This window comes from Sus scrofa, chromosome 5 (genome assembly GCF_000003025.6).
Source record: "Sus scrofa isolate TJ Tabasco breed Duroc chromosome 5, Sscrofa11.1, whole genome shotgun sequence".
NCBI classification, from domain to species: Eukaryota; Metazoa; Chordata; class Mammalia; order Artiodactyla; family Suidae; genus Sus; species Sus scrofa.
In genome coordinates, this window is record NC_010447.5 from 19,520,949 (window position 1) to 19,546,601 (window position 25,653).

The window sequence follows — 25,653 nt, forward strand, 5'->3', positions numbered from 1 at the left end:
AACTCCCAAGTAAATTTTAGCATTATCATTAAACTGCCAAGCCAAGGACTACCTTGTGATGCCAGGCAGGATGCTAAATGTTTGAATAATTCCCCATAGGAACAGATAAAAGCTAAAGCCCTGTTTCTTCCAGATTTGATGCTTGTCCCCTGGGACTTTAACAGAAAATCATATGCCTTTCTTCATAGCATATGTACTAACATAGCTCTGTAGTTTGTTTTGTATTGTTCTATACTTTTTTCTTAGGACATCTTACTCTACTCTGAAATTATTGGAAAAACTCCTAGGTTTGGATGTTCTTCTTGGAGAGTTTCTAAAGACATAATTGTTAGAGATGAGTGTGTGTGTGTGTGTGGTGGTGGTGGTGGCGGGGGTAGGAACACCCACAAAAACCTCTGGAGAATTTTATAAGGCAGCAGAAGGTGTCCCTGACCTAAGCAGGGGTCAGGGACCAAGGAACTGGGGAGTAAGGGAAAGCTAAACTTCATCAAAATCCTTCTCTATTGTGAAATCCATGCATTCAGTAAACTTCTCTTTTCTCATTTTGCAACGGGCTTGTCCCTACTGGAAAACCGCAGACCCTGCTCGCTCTACCCAACCTCATCCAGGATCCTTTATTCCTTTGTCCCTCCTACTCTTTCCTTGCTGGTCTCCAAAGCTCTAACATCCTGTTTCATGTCCGGCTAAAGAAAATGTGCTCTTAGGAGTTCTCTTGGTGGCTCAGTGGTTAACAAACCCGACTAGTATCCATGAGGATGCATGTTCCATCCCTGACCTTGCTCAGTGGGTTAAGGATCTGGTGTTGCCGTCAGCTGTGGTGTAGGTCGCAGACGAGGCTCGGATCCTGCGTTGCTGTGGCTGTGGCGTAAGCCAGCAGCTACAGCTCGGATTTGACCCCTACCTTGGGAATCTCCATATGAAGGATTTAGGGTGCGGCCCTAAAAAACAAAACAAAACAAAAAGAAAAGAAAAAAAGAAAATCCTCTTTTAGAAACTTCCTGGCTTCTTGTCCTTCCCTGGGTCTAGCAAAGTCTGGGACTCCACCTTAGGCAGATCGTTACTGCTGGCAATCAACTCCCAGCGGCCTTGGTGTTTATCTAGTTAACACCCTGGGCATCTTGTGGCTTTACTCTATGGCTGTGCAGACTTTCTGTGAGTATGCTGAAGAGATCTGAGTCTAATGAACAGTTAGTACTAGTACGGTTTGCCAAAGCAACCGTGGACATCAAGGACCTAATGGAGGCTCTGGAATGGGAAGCAGAGTAGGATTCCAAGAGCTGCCAGTGTTAAGGGCTAAAGAGACACAGCGCCCCCTAAAGGAAGTGCGAATTAAAGCTCCTAAATCCGGCCGACGATATCACGTGCCCTCCGCCCAGCCAATTGGAAATTAATAATCGCTTCCTCTGTTCCCCATGGAAACAACCCTGCCCCACTGACCTTCCCGCCCCATTCAGTCGTGAGGTTTTGTCGTTTTATTGAGTGTTTAAACTGACAATCAAATATCTGCGCCTTCTGGCTGGACACCTTGCTTCCGCTAAGCAAGCTAGTAAACTGATTGGTCAGTAAAGCAATAGCTGACACCTGGAAGTCCAATAGCCCGCAGGGTGGGCGGGGTCTAATAAGGACGTAAGGCCAATCAGCGGCGGCGTTGTCTTGGCGGCTCCACGTCGGCACCAGCTGCGGGGCAAGATGGAGGCGCTGATTTTGGTAGGAACCAGAGGGGCAGCCGAGAGGCTATGATGTCCCGAGGGGCCGCGAATCGGGATTCGACCTGAGTGGGAGGGGGTAGAAAGGGGAGTTCGGGTAATCCTCGGGGACCGAACGTTCTTGCCTTCCCCTGGAATAAACATGTGGCCTAGTGCAGTCGTTAAAGCCTCAGTTTAAAGTAGGAAGCTGTGCCGGGGAAAGGGCAGAGTCGGTGGAAAGTTGAAGGGAGCAAGCCCTTGGAGTCCTTAAGACTCATAGGATCATAAGCGTACTGGATTGGGGTCCTTCAGGTTCTCCCTGATTCTGAGCGTTGTAGATAATACCCTGATTTGAATTTCTCCAAATCTCCAGATTCGCCTGAAATTATAAGAATAGAGTGCAGGTGTTTGTCATCACACGCTCCTCTTGATAACTGATACATTTTGACTCTCTCTTGATAATTCAATTCCCTGTCACATTCCTTCAGGAAAAACTATTTTCTTCTTCGGTTTCCTTTTAATTCCTACTATATGGATTTGTCATGATAAAGAATCAGTATTCCATTAAAGTTCTGGAATACCTAGTAAAGTCAGCATGGATTATGGAATATTTTCCCAAACTCCTTATTCTGTTTTTCTTTTCCCTCCTTATTTAAACTTTGGGGATTCTTATTGTAGGATCTGGGATGCCAGTTATTCCTCTGGTTATATGAAAATTTGATGGCTGAAGGGTTGTGTTAGTTCCCTTGTCCATGAGATCCTTTTTACTTGCTCAAAAACAAATGAAAAACTGGGAGTTCCCTTCGTGGCTTAGTGGTTAACCGACCCGACTAGCATCCATGAGGGCCTGGCCTTGCTCAGTGGGTTAAGGATCCGGCGTTGCTGTGGCTGTGGTGTAGGCTGGCAGCTGTGGCTCCGATTCGACCCCTAGCCTAGGAACTTCCATATGCCGAGGGTGCGGCCTTAAAAAGAAAAAAAAAAAATACTGTTATCCCTTCTTTAGAACTAAATCAGAGCATTTCTTTCAAAATAATGCATGCCTCCCCCCTTAATTTTGCATTTTGAGAATGTTAACATATGTGTGTGTAGGTATTTAGCTCCTAGCTCCTTCCTTAATTGAGTCAAACTCTAGGTCTCTTTTTTGTCTTTTTTGTTTGTTGTTTTCTCCTTCAGCTCTCTTTAATCCAGATCTTCTTCAGGTAAAAGAGAATAACAAGTTTCATTTTCCTGCTTTCAAAATGCAAAGATATGATAATTCCTTCCGATTATATGGGTTGGTTAAGTGTAGGTAGGAAGCTTTAAAATCTGATCAGTTTTTAGTAAGATATTTTCTTTACTAAGCCGTCAACCCCTTAACAGACTGGGATAAATTCTAGGGAATTGGTGTCTTTGGAAGTTTTGAGAAATTTTTGGGAGTTCCCTAGTGGCCCAGCAGGACCTGGAGTTGTCACTGCTGTGGCATGGGTTCAGTCCTTGGCCTGGGAACTTATGCATACCGCAGGCACAGCCGAAAAAAAAGAAATGTTTCTTTTTGGCCACCTTGTGGCATAAGGAGTTCCAGGGCCAGTGCTCAGATCCGAGCTGCAGGTGCAAACTAAGCCACTCTTGTGGCAACGGTGGATCCTTAACCCACTGTGCTGGGCCAGGGATCAAACATGCATTCCAGGGCTCCCAAGAATCCTGTTGCATCACAACGGGAACTGCAAAAGAAATTTTTAGATTGCCCCCTAGATCTGTTTAGAAGTCTGCTTAGAGGTAAAGGAGTGAGGGAAATGATACTTGAGAAGACCTTTTGACAAGGGATCTCTTAACAAGTGGTGAATTGAGGGCATTATATGTGAAAGTTTCTGTCAGGTTTTCTCTTACCTCAGTCCTTGTCTCTCCTTCCTCTTTGTTTCCATATTCTTTATATATTTTTTTAGTTAAAAAAATTTTTTTTGGCCACCCCTGGGGGATGCAGAAGTTCCCAGGCCAGGGCTCAAACCCCCTTTATATCCATTTTAATCTATACCTAAGATGCCACCTTCATAGATCCTTGCTAACCTGGTCAGGTACCCCTGAAGTTTGCTTTAGAAACCTTACTGATTCTTTGTCATGAGGAACGTGTGTAACGTGGGGTTAGGGGAAATGGAGGTTTAGGAAAAAAGGCTTCCTCAAGGAAGCACAATGTCAAAACTAGGATTAGATTTTGATTCCCAATCCTCCCAGACCATGTCTCTCTGATGTTATCTCATCGTGGGCTTTCCCCCTCTTCAGTATGCCAAAGTGTACTTTCAACTATCAGTCATATAAAGCTTTGTCTGGGGACAAAGTACCACCAGGTATTAGTTCTTGTGCTGATCTCCATAGTTCTCAGGATATTAAACTAGTATTTTCCTTTCTCTGCGTCAGCTCTTCTCCACATTGTTTTTTTCCTCTTTACTATTTCAGTATATTTTGGACCCCCAATTAAGAATTTATATACCTTTCTCACCATTCTAGCCCTTCTCAGGTGGAGTTCCAGGGGAGAATGAAGCCCTAATGTCCTAAGGCGTTATCGTATGTAATGAATCAGTTCCTCTGTATCCACAATGGTACTGGTTTGGTAGTATCCTTGGGAGAAGTGAGAACAGTATTTAAAAAATCTTCAGTGTTCAGTGGTTCAGATGAGGAATCTGAGAATCAGGTGATATTTCCTAAATTTTAATTTTTCTTCTCTCCACACTCACATACTGGTCCACAGAATTTACCTCCATCTGGTTCAGAATCACCCTTCCTCCCTGTTCCTTTTAATCTCATCCCCTCCTCTGTCTACTCAGCAGCATCCCCTGATTCTTAGGTCACCATCTTCATGAAAAGTATGAAGAATTCACTGGAACTTAACCTTAGTGCCCTACTGAGCTAAAGAGTTTACTGTACCCAGACAGTATTTAACAAGCCACTCCCTAGAGAAGGCAGACAGCTTCTAGAGTTCCTTTAGGCTTCCTCCTCCCACATTTGTTTCCTGGTTCGCCTGGACCTTTGGGGAAATCTGATCAAAGCATATTCTTCTGTCCTCACCTCTGCAAGACATATAGCCATAGGATATTGAGAAGAAGGGAAGAGTGAGCTAGATGGGGTCAAGAAGAATCATCATTCAAAATTTGAGCTGAATATGGGAATTTCTAACTACCAGTAGGCTCCCTTCATTTAGGTACTTTACAGTGAGTCACATTTCTTTCTGGAATTAAGTAATCCAATCCTAGTTTTCAAGCAGATTTGTCCAGTCTTTCTCAGGTCTCTAAGGAAAGACCCTTTCATCTTCTATTGCCAGTGCTTGGTAATCATGCTCCCAGCCTGCATCTTTGAACTCAGCTTCCTCTTTCCTGCTGTTTTCTGCTGGTTCTGTCTTAGTTGTGAATGGAGAGGAATTTGTGCAGGTCACCAGTCTCCATTAATAGCTATGGAATCTTAAAAGATAATGACTTAGCCTCTTCTTCCCTTTCCCCTTTACCTTTTTTTCCCCTACCCTAGAAGTCTGGATCCTTCAATCTTTCCTCATAGGTTTCATTTTTTCCTAATCCTCTCTGGATTCACTTTCTGAGTGCTTTTCCATGCTTTACAGACTAGACTTCTTAATTCTCTTCTTTCTCTCCCCTTAATTAATTTTTATCCTACAACAGTGACCAGATCCTGAATCCTAAGCCTCGTTCAAAAGTCAGGGCATCCAAAGTGCACAAGAGTACTTGTGTATATGGAGGAAGAAACTATGCAGAATACATCAGTGACTCTTAAAGGTTGATATTGCTCTGTGGCCTTCGCTTCCTGAATCATTTTAATGGGGCTTTTGTTAAATTCTTTTGGCACTAACTGTAGAGGTACTTGGCCTAAATGCCCCCTCCCCCTGCTCTGGGCAAAGGTATCAATTACATTAAGCCCCCAAAGCACTCCCATCTCATTCCTGGCAGTCCCCTGTGCCCCTCTCCCAGCTGCGTCCTTGCTGGTGCCTGGCCTGTCCATTTCGTTAGGAGAAGCAATCTCCTCGTTCCTGCACTGTGGAGATATATTTCTCAGCTAGGGCGCGAGCGGTGCCAGCACTGCCCCCGGTGAGGTCCCTGGCAGCCATAAAAATTTTTATTGTGATTATGTTGGTGTCGGGGTGTCCATCTGGGTTATTGCACACCTAGTTTAATTGATTGAAGTTTAATTTATTGACACTTCAAATTAAATGATCAGAATAAACTGTGCTGTTACTCTGGCCGGCTTGTTTTAATGGTTGATTGCTGGAAGCAGACCTCGGCTTGAACTAAAACCCCCAAAGAGCAATTGACGCTGCTTCTAACTCTCCCCATGTCTTGCCCTCCAAGAAGACCTCGTTATAGATTTCCGACGTATTTATATATATTTTTTCCCTCTCCTTCACAGTGGTGGGAAAGAGTTGGTCCCCGGCAAGGTATAAATTACATCAGAGGTCTAGGGGAGCTGTCACACGATCAGAAGAGGAGGAGGGGGCCTCCATGTGAAGAAAGCCAGACCCTTGAGAAGCCAGGTCTTCCCTGGGAGGCAGAGGATGAATGCAATTATCCAGATATTTGAAGGAGCCTATTGGCAGATGTAGGGTCTTTTTCATCTAGGTATTTGCTACTGTTTTTACTTTACTTCATCAACATGACTTGGTTAGAGTCAAGATATTGACAAGACTGGTTGTGGAAAGGGGAACTAGAGAAGCAAAGAAAGGAAAGGATAGGAATAAAGAATCAGTGCCTACCTTACCCATTTATGCTAGAGTAATTAGGAAGATGGAAGGCAGAGTGCCCACGGGCAGCTGATGAAGATGGATTGGGAGGTCGAGTCCATGCACATCATGAGATACCCCTATTGGCAGGGGCCCTATCACCTTCTGCCTCTGCTGATTCTGCACAGAAGAGGCTTTCTCACAGATTAGTAGAGTTCTCCTGTCCTTGGATTCCCTAGCTGGTGTCACCTCTTCTGGTGTTTGACCATCTCATCTCTTAAGGAAGTTTTTTTAGTTGTTTAACCTAAGTCTTAGATGCTGCAGATGAAGCCTAGGTCTCCTTATTTGGCTTTTTTTTTTTTTTTTAATTTTTTTTTTTTATTAATGTCTGTACCTGTGACATATGGAAGTTCCCGGGCCAGGGATTGAACCTGAACTGCAGCTGCAACCCACACCATGGCAATGCCACATCCTTTAACCCACTGCACTAGGCCGGGGATTGAGCCCATGCCTCCACAGTGACCTGAGCTGCTGCAGTTGGATTCTTAACCCACTGTCACCACAGGTGGGAACTCCCTTATTTGGCTTTTTAATTTTCCTGCTATTAAGACAGATATCCCCATCCCATAGCCAGTTGGCTTGGATAGCCCTGTCTGCTGATTTTCTCGAATTCCTTTTCTATTTATGTGGTTTTTAAGAGGGAGACTGAAAGTAGGTGAGGATGCAGATCTACCTCAGGGGTCAATTTGGGGGAGCAAAGAGACTAAAAGATGAACTCAGAGACTTTGAGTCCACTCCTTCAGATTAGCTTTTTGTTTCCAGGAGCGGATGGAGGGTGGGGTGGGGAATAAATTATACAAATCATGGACAGGGTCTCATCAGAAGCAGATCTAGCCCTGCTTGACTTTCTTCCCCTTGCTGCGTGATATTTAAATGAGGGCCCTTAGATTATCAAACTGGGCAGGAAGGAAGTTCTCATGTTGCTCTCAGGCCTTGGGTATGGCCTACTCTGATTTCTGCTTGTTCGACTCATCTCTTCCCTGCAGTGCTCCTTGCTTTGTCCCCCATTTTTATGATTCTTTCATTTCCAGAATAGTTGAAGAATTAGGGACTGTGTGACAAGATTATCTAGCAGGTGGCTTTCTGAATTTTAAGTAAAGACCTGAGACTTTGCATTCCTGAAGAGCTTGGGGCTGGTTTATCTTTGTCCTGCATCTCTTAGAGCCACCAAATTTAGTCACTGAAAGCTGGAGGGGGTGTGGTGGTGACCTTAGCTCCCCCTGCTGGCTGTGCTAGTTTTCTCAATCATTTATTAATTTATGAAGGCCACACGCATATTTGTTGAAGTCACTCTTTGGTGCCTGGCAGAGGAGAGGGGGTGATTTACAGAAGTATCACTCATCCTCCCCTTTTTTCCTCCTCTCCCCACACCATCATTTTGTTTTCAGAGAGAATCTCATTTAATTCTGAACCTAGGTTTATGAAGTCCTTGAAATCATAAAAAGTTGTGAATTTTTCTGATAACAAGGACCTTAGATTTTGTCAGCTTATCGCAGGGGTCTTCTGTAACTCAAAAAAAGTTGTTGACCTTACCTTAGCTAGCTCAGGCCTCTCATTTCTCCAGTGAGAAAGCTGAGACCTAGAGAAAGGTAGAACTTGGGTTAGCAGCTGAGGCAGACTACAATAAAGGATTTTAGGAGTTTAGAGACATTTTTTTTTTCCCTGTAGTGGCAGACTTCCAGTGCCTGTGCTTTCATGTTTTGTATCCATATCAGATAGGAAGCCTCTTCCATCAGCTAGGTGTCTCTTCCTGCTATCAGTTCTTCCTAAGACTTGTGTTCAGTATCCTCTTAATAACCAATATTTGGTCTCACGTCAGCAGGGGAATGTTTGGTACCTGTGGCTCCCAGTCTTTCCTGAGCTGTGCTGCTTGAATCTAAGCAAATCCTTGGGTAGATGTGAAAACTGCGCTTCTCTGTCAGAGCCTTTAGCTAATTCGTCTTGTTTTATCTGAAGTCCCTCAGCTTGTGGCTGGCAAATTGGGGCCCACAATCCCAGAGGAGCTCTTTATTTTAAAGAAAATCAGCACAGAGTCAGGGAGCAAAATACCTGGTTGGCCATGTAGAACTGGGAGCAGCATCTAGAAATTTCTCATAGTTTTTACTGTCTTGGTTTTACATAATGACAGGTTGAGGGAGGAGTATCTTATTTCTAGTTGATCAAGACTTATTGCCAGAGTTCCCATCGTGGTGCAGCAGAAATGAATCTGACTAGGAACCATGAGGTTGTGGGTTTGATCCATGGCCTCATTCAGTGGGTTAAGGATCTGGTGTTGCCGTGAGCTGTGGTGCAGGTCACAGACATGGCTTGGATCTGGCATTGCTGTGGCTGTAACGTAGGCCAGTGGCTGTAGCTCTGATTCGACCACTAGCCTGGGAACCTCCATATGCCGTGGGTGTGGCCCTAAAAAAAAAAAGAAAAAAAAAAACTTATTGACAACCCAGAGTACTACTTTTTGGCATGGCCATAAAGATTTCTTTCTTTTTTTTTCTTTTTTGGCCGCCTCAAGGCATTTGGAGTTCCCAGGCCAGGGATCAGATCCGAGCTGCAGCTGCGGCAGTGGCAATAGTGGATCCTTTAACCCAGGCCATATCCAGCTGCTTGCCAGGCCAGGTATCAAACCTGCATTCTGGGAGTTCCCGTCGTGGGACAGTGGTTAACAAATCCGACTAAGAACCATGAGGTTGCGGGTTTGATCCCTGGCCTTGTTCAGTGGGTTAACGATCCGGCGTGGCCATGAGCTGTGATGTAGGTCACAGACGGCGGCTCGGATCCCGTGTTGCTGTGGCTCTGGCGTAGGTCGGTGGCTCCAGCTCCAATTCGACCCCTAGCCTGGGAACCTCCATATGCCGTGGGAGCAGCCCAAAAAATAGCAAAAAGACAAAAAAAAAAACAACAACAACAAAAAACCCTGCATCCTGGTATTGCAGATACTGTTGCACCTTGGAACTCCCAAGATTTCTTTACAAGTAGGGAATTAAGACATTTTTAGGAAACTCAACCATATTCTTACTTGTGTCCTTTCAGCTTTATGGATAGCATCCTCCAGCTCCTCTAAGGCTTCTTGGCTCCCTCCTTCCCACTCCTCCCTCTCCCTGGCATCCTCCTCCCTCAACAAAGAATCAAATAGTCATGGCCCCAGATATCTCCCTGCTACAAACACTAGTCTAATTCTCTTCTGGTAGCATATCATGATCTTAACTCAGTGCTTTTGCAGAGCCCATCTCTCCGAGTTTGACATCCAGGATACAAATAGGGAGTGCTTTTCTCCAGAGCTATCTTTTTCTTTTTGTTAGTCCTGAGGAAGCTGCAGGTCATCCAGAAGCCCACAGGGGGCAGCACTAGGAATGACTCTTTCCCTCTAGTCCTCTGTGTGCTGGGGTAGGGGTACTGGGAGATATTGATGTTTTTCATTAGGCTTCAGAAGCCCCTAATTGAGATCAGAGGCTCCTTTGCAGTAGGCTCGTTGCTTGTTCGGTGTTGTTCAGCTCTCCTGAGGAGTCTAGTTTGGTTTTCTTGATAATAAAAACAGACATGAAAATCTGAGCCACCCAACCTCCCACAAGCCAGTCTGCCCACACATCATTTCCAGGCACCATTAGCATTTGAGGTGAAGTTCTGTTATACACTCAGGCTGTGGCTCTCTGAAAGTCAGTGCATCACAGAACTTTGTCTCGAAAGCTTTCTAGCAGCTACCCATTTGGGAGTGGGAGGGAAGAATAGACCTTTTCAATCCTTTGAACATAGCCCTAAGCTTACAGGGTCTTTCTCAATAATCAGCATTTAATGTGTTACAAGGTCAAGCCTAGTCCATTGCCCAGGAAACCCATTTCTCAGTAGCTGGGAGTTATTTATAAACTTGCCCTTTGCAAAAAAACCTGAAAATGAAATTACATGATCAGTAATGGCTTCTAGGGCCTTTAAACTGGCTGGTTTTATGATATGAGAGGAACTCCAGGCCCTCCCCACTCCTGAGAGGTAAAGGCCCCAGGCCGAAGTGGAACCAGCTGCAGTCAGGAGGTGGCAGGAGAAGTAAAGGAGAAGCTGCCGGCTCTGGCCGTGGCAAGAGTAGAGAAGTAAAGCAGCATTTCAGCTGTTGCCCAAGTTCTCAGCTTTATTTAGTGTGGTTATTCCTTTGGACGTTTGAAATGACCAGCCTTTTCTCTATGTCTTCTTACCCCTTTCAGACCTGTAGTGAGTCACAGCTGGTCTTCTCCTTGCCTTCCTTTGCCTGTCTTTTATGCTCCCCAGGAAGAACCCTGTTTTTACTTTGCGGGTTTCCTTGATAGTATCTTCCAGGAAGCCAGTGAGAAGAGCTGGGAGCAGAACCCAGCAGTCTTTGTCTCTCTTTGCCAGCTGTTTTAGACATTTTCTTATCCCATTGGCCACAGAAGACACTGTCTGACGCTCCTAGTTGGCTGGTGGCCATAAGGTTTTTTTTGCTTTTTGTTTGTTTTTGCTTTGGGATCCCATTCTTTCTATGAACGCCAGACTCTGGCTGCAAGTGTCAGTTACCTGTGCCAGGTCAATGCCTGGTTTAAACCACTGAGAAGCTCTCTAAGGTTGCTGTGAATTAAGATAGAGGAACAGGTTCAAAGATTTCCAGGGGGAAGGTTGCGGGAAAAACTATTTCTTCTAAAGTTCCTTCCTTATGGACTTCCTTTCCTCTGTTAAACTCATTTCCCTAGGTGTCACTCCTTTTTGGTGAATTGAGGAACCAGGTTGCTATAGAATCGAGCCTGCTTTATGGAAAGCTCTTTCTCTAGGGGATTAGGAGTTAAGAAATCTGCTCTATTTGTGACCTTTTAGATGAGACTCTAGAGGACTTCCTTCTGCTAGACACAGTCCCTTAGTTTGACAGAGTATTTCAGAGAGAAATGTGTATAGTGAGGGCATCTCTAAGGAGCGTCTATCAGAGGAGGATGACTTGGTAGTAATATCACCCCAAATGACCACACCAGAAAATCCACCTACATGTGAAGTCTGATTATAAGAGGGTCCCCTAGATGCTGACTGCATCAATAAATTTTACTTCACTCTCAAATTTCATTTATTCTCATAACCATTCACTATGCATTGAGAGTTTAATATGTCAGGTCTTGTTCCGGACACTTGTAATAAATTGGCGAGCAAAACATTTCTGTCCTGTGGGGCGGCAGATCCTTGGCAGTGATTCTTTCCTCCTCACTCTTGGGTCTTTGTTAACCATATGCTTGGTGAACATGTTTGGCCCCTGTGAGGACTTTGTGTTTCCTAAGTAAGGCCAGCAAAGGGAGTTAGCAAAGCAACAGCTTTGTCTCATAGCACAGGAGAAGGATGTCCATGGTAAGAAATGCTGATTAGAAAGTCAGGGAATGTGAGCCTGCAAACACCTCGTCCCAAGTACCACCACCTCCCCTCCCTTCCTCCTCTTCCTTTCCTGGTTAGCTGGTTCCCTAGAAGTTTCAGGAGTAGAGGCGCTTTTGCAGAGTCATATGCTTTGAGTTTGAGTTGTAACCGTGAAGGCTGGGGCTCTGATTTCTTTATGAGAGCCAGCCAGTTTCCTCAAGTTCTGATTCTTGGTCTTGAAAGAACACTCCTCTCCTGCTCGTTATCGCCAGGCTCCACAGTGTTTCTTAGATGGCTCTTCTCCTTACTGCTTCTTAACTCCCCGGAAATTCAGACTGGTTTTTGTCTTGGCAAGTTAAGTGGTAGTGGTCAGGGTATATAGTAGAAGAGTTGGGATCCCAGGGGAGGTCTTGGGAGATGGATGTCTCCCTGGGCTGCATCCAGGACTGGTGTGTCTGTGTCTGCACGCATGCGTGCTCCTTTCCCTCTGCTCAGTGTGTGGGTGGTTTAGAGAAGCCGTGCTTTATGCCTCTGCATTGCTGCTGCATTGGGACTGCAGAAACTTCCAAGTACACTAGGGCATTTAGCCCCATTTGCAGATAGCCTCGTGCAGTGCCTACGAATTAATCTGGTCACATTCCATACCCACCTGTGCATGGGAGACTGGGGAGGGAGAGTAATTTGGAAAATAACTGTAGCATAATATTTGAAAACACAGCATGACCTACCTTGATTAAGCCCTCTGTGAGTCTGGCTCACATAAACTGTTTCTTTGGTGCTGCTTTGGAGTCCTTTGTGGAAATGCCCCTTTCCCCAGTTCAGGTCATTTACCACTTGGTCATTCTCAGTGGGAAGTGTCCAGGTTGGGACAAGGGACATGCAGAGGCACCTCTCTATCCCCTTGCAGTCTCAGTGGGACCAAGGGAAGGGTTTTGGTTTGCTCGTGGTGGCCAGAGCCTTCAGGACTGAAGGTATGTTCATATCTCTTCAGGAACCCTCCCTGTATACTGTCAAAGCCATCCTGATTCTGGACAATGATGGAGACCGACTTTTTGCCAAGGTGAGATTCCCTTTCAGATTAGTTTAGGAGCAAGAGACTTATTCTGAGCTTTGGATATTGGGACCAGCCTTATTAACGCATCTTCATCGATGCTATAATTTTGAGAATTCTTCCATCTACCTGTGACTACTCCAGATGAAACCTAACCTGCTTCTGTCTCTTAGCTGCCCTGCTTCCCTCCTTGCCATCCTCAGACTGTGTCATCAGCACAGAACAGGGAAAAGCTCTGAAACCTTGGTTTCTGAACAAAGCAGCTTCTAGATGTGAGAAGCAGCCTGCCCGTGTCCATCACTCCTGTCCCTTTTCCTTCTACCTTGTCACCTTGCCTGGCTTTTTCCAGGGGATTCTCTCGCAGGTCCAGGGTTCCAGCCCTAGGTCTGCAGTCACCAGCAAGCACATTAGCTCCTGACTTACCCAGCGTGATGTTTCTAACTTTGAATCTATTGAAAGAGAGGAGAACGGACACCCCTCTCCTCTCCCTCCATATTCCCCCCCTCCTGGAGAAATTTTTTCTGTCCCTGGTGTATTAACTCCGGGCGAGCATGGCATAAATCAATCAGCAGGTAGAGATTAGTTTAGAATTCACCAGCTGTTCCTCCCTGTAATTGGATGTAACTATGCAGGACACCTTTTGAAACAGTTATCCAGTTACTAAATGCCAGACCTGTCATAGGTCTTCAGCTGACTGCGACGGATTAGCCCCTAAAGAGCAGAGCGATTTAGCAGCCTGCATCTCCACCCCCATGCCAGGGAGAGCTTGGGAGTGGGCTCTGCCATGGGCTAGCTGCCCTCCCACTCCTTTCAGTTTGCTGGAAAGAAAGCTACGGTCCAAGAGAGCAGAGGGCATCGGGCAGGGCTTGCCCTTCTTTTGCAGAGGTGTTTGCAGCCCTTCCCGTTCCTCAGCTTCACACAGTGGTTGAGGGTCTGGTGCCTTTTATGTTCTCTCGCAGTGCCCCCTGACCTTGGGTGGCGCCTAGGAATGGCTCAGGATTGCTGTCCCTGAATGCCCACAGGGCAGAGCTGCCTCACAGGGCTTGTAGGCCTCTTGCTTTACAGTCTTAGAAATGTGAGGATGGGTGGCTTACAGCAGGGTCCTTAAAAAATGTGTTTTGTGTCAGATTACACATTACCCATTCCCTGCCTCTAGAGTTCTTCCTTCTTTGTGCCCATATTTCTCCCTCTCTCATGCCTCAAAGGAAAGAAATCCAAGATCCAGGGCAGTCACTAATCATTCGAGGCTCCCAGCTCTAACGACCCAACCCGTCTCTTTTCCCTCTGACCAGTACTATGACGACACCTACCCCAGTGTCAAGGAGCAAAAGGCCTTTGAGAAGAACATTTTCAACAAGACCCATCGGACTGACAGTAGGTCGTTTTCCCTTCACTATTCCCGGTGGCAGGGGAGCCACAGCGGGAAGGGGGTGGCGGCAGGACTGCGGGAGAAAGGATAAAATGACTCTGCCTCCTTTTTCTCTTTTTTCCTCCTCCCCTCATATAATAAACTCTTCAGAAATGTAATGGGGAGGTGAGTGTACCTCACGCGGGAATACCGTGCTAGAAGGTTGGCTGTTAGCTACCTGTCTAGTCCCTGGATTTATGAGCCTCACTTGACAAATTTAACTGCAGCTCTGCTTATTGTACCGCATCCATTAGGGCAGGTAAATGGAAGTCTGTAAAGGTGACCGCTCTGCATTTTCACCTCCGAAGGATCGACTAGTATCCTGTCTCATGTACAAGGAGGGAAATCAGGGTGGTGGGCAGGGGGTGGTACGGTTAGAGGAGACGATGCATCTAGACGCCCCCAAGTTCATACTTGCCACCTTCTGCTCCCACCCAAAAAGAAAAAGCGGGTTAACTTCGGTCTTTGGGGGTCATTAGGACCTCCCTCACCTCAGCCCCACACAGCTGGAAACCAGGAGTTGCTGGTAACTCCCTCTGTCCTACTTCCTCGTCCCCACCTTCCTCAGGCCACCCGCTCTTTCCCCCCCAGGTGAGATCGCCCTCCTGGAAGGCCTGACGGTGGTATACAAAAGCAGTATCGATCTCTATTTCTATGTGATCGGCAGCTCCTATGAAAACGAGGTGAGAATCCCCACCGGCTCTGCTCCCACCTCCTGAACCACAGGCAGGATCTCATGACTGCCACATCCCTCTGGCTTCGGACGGGCTAAGGAAGTTGTCGGAGATCCCTGTCAGCCTCACAGACATGGCTGAGCAGCTGAATCAACCTAGAATGGAAGTGTTCCCAGGTTTCTCTCTTATCTCCATGTTGGACACACCACCTATGTTTTCCTACATACTAACCTATAATATCAATGACTTTCCCTGAATAGTGTTTTGGGCCGCACCCACAACATGTGAAAGTTCCCAGGCCAGGGACTGAGCCTGCCACATAGCAGTGCCCCAAGCCGTTGCAGTGACAACTCCAGATCCTTAACGCACTGCACCGCAAGAGAACTTCTGAGTAGCGTTCTTTAAGATGGATTTCTGAGGTGTGGTCAAGCTTCAGGGGATGCTTCTCCTGTATGAAGGGTCCACACCTGACTGAGTTTGGGTCAGTTAGGCAACATTTTGGGACACGTTGAAGCCGTACAACATGGCTCGCTTGAAAAGACCGAGGATATAGCCCTAACCTGCCTCCTGTGTGCAGGAAACTTCTAGGAGAGTAGATAAGTAAAAATAGGCCCCCACACAATTTGGGGCAAAATAAAAATTTGAGTGAACCAACTCTTACCGAGCTCTTATTGGTATAAGTGCTCTGTAGAATACATTGTTATTTAAACCTCCTAGCACTTCTATGAGTTTTCGGCGTTAGTGCGCTTGTTTTATAGATGAGGAAACTAAAGCTTGCAAAACCATATGGAATTACTTGTATATGACCACTGTTGAACTACAAAAGTGGCAGTTTCATGTGGTTCAGCCTGATAACTTTCCCAGGGTCACACATCTAGAAATGGCTCAGTTGGGATTTAAGCCCAGGTCTGTCTAATTCCACAGTCCCTGCTCATTCCACAGCTGTCTGACCTCAGCTATTGCTTGGTTAATGATTCTCTACATAAGACTTAGGGTAACACATATACAGTTGGTAAAGACACAAAGAGGACCATGACAGAAAGTTCCATTTGAACAGTCTGGTCAGAGAACTCAGATTGTGGGATCATGTAGCAGAATTTATTTCTGTGAGAAACCACAGGTCCTCTTCCTATTTTGCTCTCACTTCCACCGTATGCTATTGGTCCTTTATGAAAGCCTGTGTCTTTTTTTTTTTTTTTGTCTTTTCTAAGGCCTTACCCACAGCATATGGAGGTTCCCGGGCTAGAGATCTAATCGGAGCTGTAGCCGCCGGCCTACACCACAGCCACAGCAACGCCAGATCCAAGCCGCATCTGCGACCCATACCACAGCTCACGGCAACGCCGGGTCCTTAACCCACTGAGCAAGGCCAGGGACTGAACCCTCAACCTCATGGTTCCTAGTCGGATTCATTAAGCACCAAGCCACAACAGGAACTCCGAAAGCCTGTGTCTTTTGATGCTTAATGAATTAGCGGGTTTTATTTTCAGGTAGCAGCAATCTTATCTTTCTGCTTCTCTGTCTCCAAATAGCTGATGCTCATGGCTGTTCTGAACTGCCTCTTCGACTCATTGAGCCAGATGCTGAGGTGAGCAGGCCATCCTTGACATCTGTTTGCGAGAGAAAGTCACTCTTCTTCAGGCCAGGGATTTGTGGAGGATCAGCAGAGGCTCTAGGGATTGGCTTACCTTGAGAAGTTGAGCTTATTATTTCAGAGTAATTTGCGCTGATGGGGAAGACGGGATGGGAGAGTCTGTTACTCCTGTGGAATAATTCTCCTGAGAAAAGAGATTGGCAGGGAGCAGAATCTTCACCTGTGTGTCTACTCTTTCTTGCATTCCCCAGTGGCTCTCTCACAGTTCCGAGCACCCTCACGGTGCTTTCCTGGGCCTCATTCTTTACTTTTGAGGTAGAGAAAGGGCAAGTGTAGGGAAATGTCCCAGACATCAACACCTTGAGAATGGGGGCAGCAATTTTTCACATCCAGCCCTTAGTTTTTCCCTCCTTGGAACAGGAAAAATATGCCTTTTACCCTCTCCCCGCCTCCACCTCTGCAGCAGCCCTCTGTTCCCCACAAAGCTGGGCAACGAAAGAGATATAAGATACTTTTCCTGGAGACATGCAGGGCTCCCAAGTGAACCCAGTACAGACAGCCGTCCGGACCAGACCAGCAGGCACTCTCAGCCGCACCAAATCAGCAGGGTGAATGGCTCAGATTTCTTCAGGAAGGGGATGATTTATTCCTTAGCCAGGTGAATGAATAGACCTCATTTCAGTGATCCAGTGAAAGAGTCAAACGGACGGATGTGACTGGCCACATATACCCACCACCGGATCTGGGGTGGATGCCGGCCAGTCCCAGGCCCCTAGTCAGGCTTCTTTTCAAGGCCTGAGCAGAGCTGTGGAGAGAGGGGGAGGGGGAGCAGAGAGAGCTTAGAAGGTTTGTCAGAGCTTGAGTGCAAAGAGAGTCTGTACTCAGCCCCTCCCCACCTCCCGCCACCTCCACATTGAGTTTTCTTCGCTCTGTATCTTTCCTTTTCCCACCCACTGACGTCAGTGTTCACGAGCAATGTTGCCGGCAGCATCATGGCAGGTAGGAAAGAAACAATAGCTCTGGAAATCAGCCCTCGAATAGTCAGAAATCGACTGTATGTGTATTTAAAATCTCTTTCCTGGCATTCCTAATCCTTAGTCAGCAAGTTCGAGTAGGCAGGGGGATAGAGTGAGTTAGCCAGAAAGTTCTTATTTACTTTGCGTGGTTGGTGGAGACCTTTATTGGTCTAGTTTAGGCTCACCACCTCAGACAGTGTCCTAAGATCCCTTTCAAACCCAGGTCTTTCTTGTTCTTTCTCTTGGGGACTCAGGAAAAACGTAGAAAAGCGAGCTCTGCTGGAGAACATGGAGGGGCTCTTCTTGGCTGTGGATGAAATCGTAGATGGAGGGTGAGTTCTCTGACCTCCCTGGATCTGGGGTGAGGGGGGTGGGGCCGCTGCCCCTTCCTAAGGCAAGCAAGCTGAACCACCAGAGGATCCCCACAGAAAACTGATCCTTCAGGACAGAGTCAACAGTGGCCTCTGCTTTGTCTTTTCAGGGTGATCCTGGAGAGTGATCCCCAGCAAGTGGTACACCGGGTAGCGTTAAGGGTAAGTGAGACTATGCCCTGCTGCCTCCCTCTCCTGCTCACCCTCCAGCGCTCCGGAGCACCTGCTCAGGGCAGCCACGGGTCGGGGCTTGTGGAATACCTGTAACCATCTCTTTCCCTTTCAAATTCTCATTGTTGCAAAGAAGGGAAGCAGAAGGACTGTATTTCTGCCCCTAACTTGGTAACCCAGCATCTTATAATAGTCTTTGCACAGAGTGCACATTTAACACATCCTTCTCAAATCATAAATGAAATTAAGGGAACTTTCATATCGATGGTTGTAAAACAATAAAGGGATTTGATGTTGGCTTATTCTGCCCATGGGGATGAATCCCAATCATCTGAGGCAGAGGAATGTCTTGCTTGTCTTTTCAAGTCTTATGTAACCGAGACCACCACCTCTCCCTCAGGACCTCCTTATTTGCTGGGACCTCTGTCCTCTTTGGCGCTAGTGATAGCAGAAGGAGGCCTCTGAATTGACCATAGAAAGCTCCAAGCCTGCTGGGTGCCCACCAGCAAATTGTAGGGGTGCAGAGCTGTCTGAGCAAAGCCACTCTCCCCGTTCACAGAATGTCCCAGCTCTGACCTCCACAGAGTGAGGGCTGGCGGTGCCGGGTAATGGGAAATCTTCTCCCTTAACTGCCGTGGGCTCCATTTGCATAGTTTAATCTTCTCCTCTAACATATGTCTCTATGTGGCAAGAGAGAAGGTCCCCCCCTCCTCACCAACTCCCTCCTTCCCCTTCTCAGGCTGCTGTTGCAGCAGTTTATTTCTTCAAATTAACATGCTGTCGTTACCCATCAGGCCTTGCGGGATCCATTAAACTACCCCGGCTCCCCCTCATCCTTTCCCTAGCGATATTGATATTCAGGGAAGGTCTTCTCTGACTAGGGAATCAGGTCTCCCACCCCCAAGTTGAGGATCAGATAACCTGATTACTTGGAATGGAATAAATCTTTTAGGAAGTGCTCCTGCCTTAAAACAAGATGGATGAAATGACCCTTTTTTTACTCACAGTCCCTTTGGCCAAGTAAAATTGCTGCTGTCTTAACTAATCCCTAGGAGGGACTGAGAAGTTCAGGGCCTCTGCCCTTTGCTTCAGTTTAAAGGACCACCTCTTCCTTCAGTGCTCAACCTCAGTCAGGTCCTCCTCCAGCTTTCTCCCATGCTGAGTGCTTCTCTCTCTGTGTGTAGGGAGAAGACGTTCCCCTGACGGAGCAGACCGTGTCTCAGGTATGCCTTTCTTCCTTCTCCCTCTCCAGATGGACTGGGTCACTAAAGAGGGCTAGCGTAGCATTGCACCAAGTCCCACCCAGCCTGAAGGAGGCTAGAGACTGAAGACACATCCAGAGAACTGGGACTCATAGAGCCCACTGCTCCCTACCCCACCCCAACTCCTGTCCCAGTTTCCTCTGAGCGGTGGCTGTCAGCCTTGCACTGTACCCTTCAAACCCTCCCTGCCTGATGCCTCACTCAGTGATTTATTCCCCAGCAGAGGCTTGCCTTAAGCAGATGGTCTGTGTGCCTGCACACACACATTCTCTCTCTTTCTCTTATTATTCAAATGAGGGCTAAGCTGGAAATGCATATTCTAGAATATGCAGGTTTTGCAGATCCATTCTGCTACTTTGCAGATAGCTTGTCTCTACCTGATGGTGGGGGGTGGGAGGGTGGGAGGTGGTGGCACACCAGGGAGGGATTCTGTTTTCTGCCCACTTGGAATTCTCACCAAGAGGTCCATCTGGATGTGGTAACCCCTCCCCGCTTAACATATGTCCAGTAACCCCCAGTTTTTTTCTTTTCTCCCAGGTATACCTCTTCTCTCTTCATCCCCCCAGTGGACTTGAATTTTTTTGGAATTTCCCAAACTGACAGTCCTCTAGGGCCTTAGAGAGCTTCTTCCCATCCCTCTACCCTTGGGGATTTTCTATTTGCCATTCTTCTAAGGACAGGGAAGGCAAGTGAGGGGAAGGAGAGCCCCAGTCCCCACCCCTGCCCTTCCCCCCAGCAAAGCCCCTCAATGCCGCCCTTGTCCCTGCAGGTGCTGCAATCAGCCAAGGAACAGATCAAGTGGTCACTCCTCCGGTGAAGACCCCACTATGCCTGGCTCCTCACTCCCTCAAAAAATCCACATGTCTGCTGTGACTTCTCATCCAGTCCCCCAACTGACACTCTCAGGGTCATCTCGGGGATCACAGGGATCCTTAACTCTCCATCCTGTCTGTGGTTGCCCCCCAAACCCGTATATGCTTCTTGTTCCTTCTCGGTCTTTTCTGCGGTTCTGGGAGTAAAGCTCTCAGCAGGTTTGGACACAGGGCTGGGAAGGCACCCTCTTCCTTTCTCCTCTGGATTATGTTCCCGTGCTCTCCTATCCCCCATATTTTCTCCTCAATTTCTGTACCCTTCAGATCAAAGCAGGAGAAAGAATGTGCTGAGCGTTTTCCTCCCTTTGCCTTTACGCGGCCTTCGTCTCAGCAGCCCATATGTCCAACGAGGGGAGGGAGAGAGAATTCTTTTCCATAGAAAGAGTGGGGGTGGGGAGAGGCACATCGGGTCCCTCTTACTGCCCAGTCCTCCAGCCTGGGAAGAAAGATTGGGAACAGCTCATAGGCAAAAGACAGAGGGGAAGAAGCGGTGATTTAAGTTTTATTGGAGAGGGCTTATAAAATTCTGTTTTTCAGACACAGCTGCAGTTTTTTACTCTGATCCTAGCTTATAGCTTCAAACTGCTGTGGTTTGTGAGTGCTCCTTGTGGGAGTGTCCATCTCTTGGTCCGAATAGCTTAACTCACTACCTTCACCACCCGTGGGATCTTTGCCTGGCTCGTTCTCTCTGTGCCCTGGAGCAAGGCCAGTCCCTGAATCAAAACTCCATTCTGGTCTTGGGAAGAAGAGTATCTGCTCAGAACTGGGGGACAGAGTGGAATTTATGACTTGGGCCTCTGGGTTCTCTCAGTCCCCTTCTCTCCCTCACAATGCATTTCCCTCCGTCTGTCTTGGGGCTGCGATCTCTGCCGCTTAACTCTGTCCTCTCTCTGCCTCAGTCTTACATCCAGGCAGTAGGTCTGGGCGCTTCCCCAGCCTTGGTCGCTGAGAGAGGTACCTTTCTTCCGAAAACCTTTGGGATTTGGATTTTCCCAGGAAGATGGAGGATGGAACACCACTGTTGGGTCTCAAAACTTCCCACAAAAATGTCTCAAAAAACCTTCCTGAGACTTAGCATTCTGCCCCACTCACTCACTGCCAGTTCTCCAAGACTGAAGTGGGGGCAGATAACTGGGCATCCTTGAGGGGGGCGTTTTTGTGTAAGAGATGTATGGAGTCAGGATGATGGCCACCTTCAGGTACTGCTCTGTGCAAAAAGGAATAAAACATTTTTTTTTCCAAACTGCCTTTGTGTGATGTTTCTGTTCCTCTTCCTCTCTTTTTGGCAGCTGCTCCTATTCCTCTAGCCTCCCCCCCCACCCCGCGCTCCCCATCTTATAATATTTCTTCTCTCCTACCTCAGAGACTCCCCAGCATCTCCCCTCCCCCGCCCCCCCATCCCTAATTTACAAGGCTGTTTGCCTCCTTGGCATCTCTCCGTCCACTCGCCTGGAAATTGGCGCCAGGGGTGGGGTGGGGATGGTATTTTCTCAGTGGGAGTCCCAGGGAACTGAGTTCTCCCCCACCACCCCCAAAGCCAGCTGCCTGCTCCCGCCTCAGCCATTAGTAACCCGGAGACGCGCACCTGCGTGGGGGCTCGCCTGCAGCCCCGGCTCCCTTCCTGCACCTCCCACTCCCGCTCTGAAACGGCGCTGAGCGGGTTATTTATCGGAGCCAGCGCTGCTCCAGAAGGTCAGGACGGTGGTGTAAATAACCTCTCCTCGCCATTTCCCCGTCCCTCCAGAGCCTGCTCCCCTCCCCCTCCTCCACCTTTATTCGCACAAATGAATGTGGCTGGGCTGGCGCAGAGCCTGGCCCTGCATCTTAATGGGGCGGTGAGCTCACAAGATGGATTTAGCTGGGGGTTTTTATGGTTGCCTCGGCGACAGGAGAATGCTTTGGTTTTCTTTCCCCCTTCCTCTGCAGGATTTTAAGGAGGGGGGCAGTGTGGGGAGCCCTTCTCTGCACTGCCATTTGAAGGGTCTCCGCTGTCACCTCTACTGCCCAGGAGATGGGCCTGTAATTCCAGGGTTAGGCAAGAGAGACTGCATTAGCACCGCAGATAGGAAAGGACGAGGGAAGGAAGGTAACCGCAGGAGGAAGAATGTCTCTAGCATCAAGACTCGAAACCTAGAGTTGCCCAGTCTTGCCTGTTCTTTGAGAGCCTAGCAATTCAGCTCAGCAGCTCTGGGGCACCTGGGCCCAGGGTTCCCCTTAGCAGATAGTAAAAAAGAAAAATGCTTGGATATAGCACCCTGCAGTCCTGCACTGAAAGTTGGGGTACAGGGGGCTGGATGAGGGCTAGGTATTTTTGTGCTTGCCCAGCTGACCCACGGGAAAAGCATTGTCCAGTCATTAAGATTACCGCCCTGGGAGTTCCCATCGTGGCTCAGTGGTTAACGAATCCAACTAGGAACCATGAGGTTGTGGGTTCGATCCCTGACCTTGCTCAGTGGGTTGAGGATCCGGGGTTGCTGTGAGCTGTGATGTAGGTTGCAGATGCGGCTCGTATCTGGTGTTGATGTGGCTGTGGCTGTGGCCGGCAGCAACAGCTCCAACTAGACCCCTAGCCTGGGAACCTCCATATGCTGTGGGTGCGGCCCTAGAAAAGACAAAAAGACCAAAAAAAAAAGATTACCATCCTAATTTTCCTAGTCATCACCCAGCATGGACCCTGGTGTGTGTGTGGAGGGGATGGGGGTGAGTCCCTGTCGGTGTGAGATTCCATTCGAGGGCTGCTTGATCAGTGATGATGTGGGGAACGGGCTTCTGTCCGGTTCTCAAACTTGGGATTCTCTGAGCTTGTTTCCTCAACCTGGCCTGGTTTGAACGTTTCCTGCTTCCTCTATTTCCCATTAGGTGCCCTGGCCTATCCAACAAAGCCATCCCCAGCACTGAGTGAAAAAGGAGGCTGGGGACCAGGGACTGATTGTCTCCTTCCCCTGGTCTCTTTCTGTCTGATTCTGGGCCAGGCCTCTGTCTCTGTGAGCCTTTCCCTCTTCCCCCAGGGACCCTGGGAAGCCCCTCCTTCCCTCTCCCCCTTCTTCCCCTTTGGCTGGGAAAGTGACTACAGTCTGAATAGTGCCAGACACCTGCCTGCCAGATGTGGCGATTCCCCATTCTTCTCTCCCCCTCTCCAAATGTCTATCCTTTCCCCACCCCACTGAGCTCAGGCACAGGGAGCCCCCCCACAGGGTGATTTAGTGCTGCAGCCCCTCTTCCTCAGTGGCCCCCTCCAGTTCCTCTCCCTCCCCCCGGTGTCAATGCCCTTCCCGTTTTTTTTTTTTTTCCACCATGTCCTGCAGAGGCCTTCCTGGTACAGCCTCCTCCCACTCCCACCCCAGGGTGCTGGCTGGTGTGAGCCCCAGCTCCCAGACTGGAGGACTGGAGAATGAATGGGGCAGAGGTGACTGGCCTCTGTTTCACCCATGGGAGAGTACATCAGCAGGGCTGAGCACGGTGGCAGCCAGCGCTGATGTCATTCTCACTGGTGGGGTGGGGAGGGGTTGGGGAGGAGGAGGGGAGTGGGGAGGGAACTGTCTGCAGAGGAGAAAGAGGTCTCAGAGCTCTTCCCAGGTAGGCAAGAGAGCTCAGAATTGTGGCTGCCTGGTGGATGATCGCACCCTCGTTTCTCTGACTGGGACTCCAGATCTCGTCTCTGGATCTGTGTCTCAACTGGACTCAGTACATGCCCCTCGGCTTTGCCTTCAGACTGACCCAAACCATACACCTAAAGGGAAGCCTAGGAAGTTCTCATTGTGGCTCAGCGGTAACAAACCCGACTAGTATCCATGAGGTTGTGGGTTCGATCTCTGGCCCGGCTCAGTGGGTTAAGAATCCAGCATTGCCGTGAGCTGAGGTGTAGGTCACAGACTTGGCTTGGATCCCTGCGTTGCTGTGGCTGTGGCTAGGTCAGCAGCTAAAGCTCTGATTCTCCCCCTAACCTGGGAACTTCCATATGCCACAGGTGTGGCCCTAAAAAGAATGAATGAATAAAATAAAGGGAAGCCTAAGTCCTTATCCTTCTTTCTTTAGTGCTTTTGCCCTTTTGTGTCTTTTCTCTATCAATCTCTCTTCCCTCCCATGTCACCCCTCCTCCCTTAGTTGAACATCCTGGTTACCTATTGCCCCCCCCACCTCCTTCCATCCCATATCATAACACAGTGCAGTCCTCCCATCAAAGCAGAGACTCATTCACTGTCACTCATCTCTCCTTTCCACCCCTCTCTGCAATCTGATGGTCCCAGGCCAGACAGAGGGCTCTAGGGTGGCTGTGGAGTAGAGAGATGGCTGGTCCAAAGGGCAGCAGAGGCAGAACAGGACAGATGGAGAGTCCATGGAAGTAGGAGAGGTGGGAGGAGTGGGACAGGAAGATGCAAAGACAGAAAAAGTGACTGAGAGGCAAAAGAGGGCAGAGGCTGAGAGTTAGCAGAAAGCCAGCCTAGCAAACTGGGGAAGCAAGAGACACCCACAGGAAGAGAGCAGCAAGGCTGGGAGCAGAGAGGAAGAATGGAACGGTGGAGACAGGAAAGTCACAGCAAGAGAAGGCAGCTGGAGAGAGGCCAGGCCAGGAGCAGGCTGGCCCTCCTGGGCTGCCTCACACGGCTGGGCCTTAAATCTTGTGCATATGAATGTGTATGTGTCTGTCCATCTATGCGCATGCATGCAGGGCACACACATGGAGGAGTTTGTGGTGGGGACAGAGATGATCCCCCAATATTCTCATTCTCCCATTTCTTTCGGCAGCCTCCTTCCCTGAGGCACCCCGTACCAGCCCCACCCCCACCCCCAGTATCCCTGATGCTCCAGAGGCCATTCCCAAGGTAATTCCAGGATTTCAAGGAATCCTGGCTTTTTCACTTGGAATGCAGGCCTGCTGGAATGTGCAGTCAGGATCTGAGGCATCGAGAGGCCCCATCCCCTCACTGCCCACCCCCCATGCCTGCTCACCAGCTGCTCCTGTCCATCTTCTCCTCCCACTCTCCTTGTAGGACTCCCTCCTCTGCACTGACCCCTCCCCCAGCCTCTGACCCCCCAGCCGCCTGGGGCCTGGGTTGGAGGGGAGACAAAGACAGGATTTATCACCAGGATAGAGAAGCAGCCCCGAGACCAGGACTGAGGGCAATGGCTGACCTCCCTGGATGGGAGGGAATGCTTGGCCAGATGCTGGGAGGCAGGAAGCCTGGGTTGCAAAGGCTCCTGCTCACAACCCCGCTCCTCCTCTTTTTCCACTCTAACCTCGCTCTCTCATTTGTCCCTGAAGACTGAGGAAACAGGATGGCCTCAAGGTGATTTTAGGCCTCTGAAGGAAAATCTGGGAGGAAGGAAGAGATGAGAGTCTTAGGGTCATTTTCTTACAAATACTGGGGAGGATTTGGAAACCAGGCAGCAATCAGGTGCCAATTGTTTCCAAGACTAGAAAAGAGTTCAGGTTTAGCACTACAACAGCTGGGATGGAGAGGAACTTC

General features: G+C 48.4%; 1 protein-coding gene and 1 non-coding gene across 3 annotated transcripts; both read left to right on the forward strand.

Annotated features, from left to right (window-relative positions):
- COPZ1 (coatomer protein complex subunit zeta 1) lies at window positions 1,619–21,425 on the forward strand. Of its 2 annotated transcripts, none has more exons than XM_001927549.5 (9): window positions 1,619–1,707; window positions 12,758–12,826; window positions 14,110–14,191; window positions 14,817–14,908; window positions 16,432–16,487; window positions 17,764–17,841; window positions 17,991–18,042; window positions 19,236–19,274; window positions 20,083–21,425. In XM_001927549.5, exons 1-9 carry the CDS (start codon window positions 1,690–1,692, stop codon window positions 20,128–20,130), a joined length of 534 nt encoding a protein of 177 aa, XP_001927584.1. In that variant the 5' UTR covers window positions 1,619–1,689; the 3' UTR covers window positions 20,131–21,425. The 2 variants fall into 2 exon arrangements, with proteins under 2 accessions (XP_001927584.1, XP_013853037.1); XM_013997583.2 differs by having other exon boundaries at window positions 19,851–20,731.
- MIR148B (microRNA 148b) lies at window positions 10,042–10,121 on the forward strand. The gene has a single exon (NR_035387.1). It is a non-coding gene; the product is annotated as a microRNA 148b (primary transcript).

Bases quoted from the DNA above. Each gene is read 5' to 3' on its own strand.
- COPZ1 (XM_013997583.2), top strand. The intron at 14,909-16,431 runs GTGAGAATCCCC...GTCTCCAAATAG, and splicing joins GCAGCTCCTATGAAAACGAG to CTGATGCTCATGGCTGTTCT. The intron at 18,043-19,235 runs GTAAGTGAGACT...CTCTGTGTGTAG, and splicing joins TACACCGGGTAGCGTTAAGG to GGAGAAGACGTTCCCCTGAC.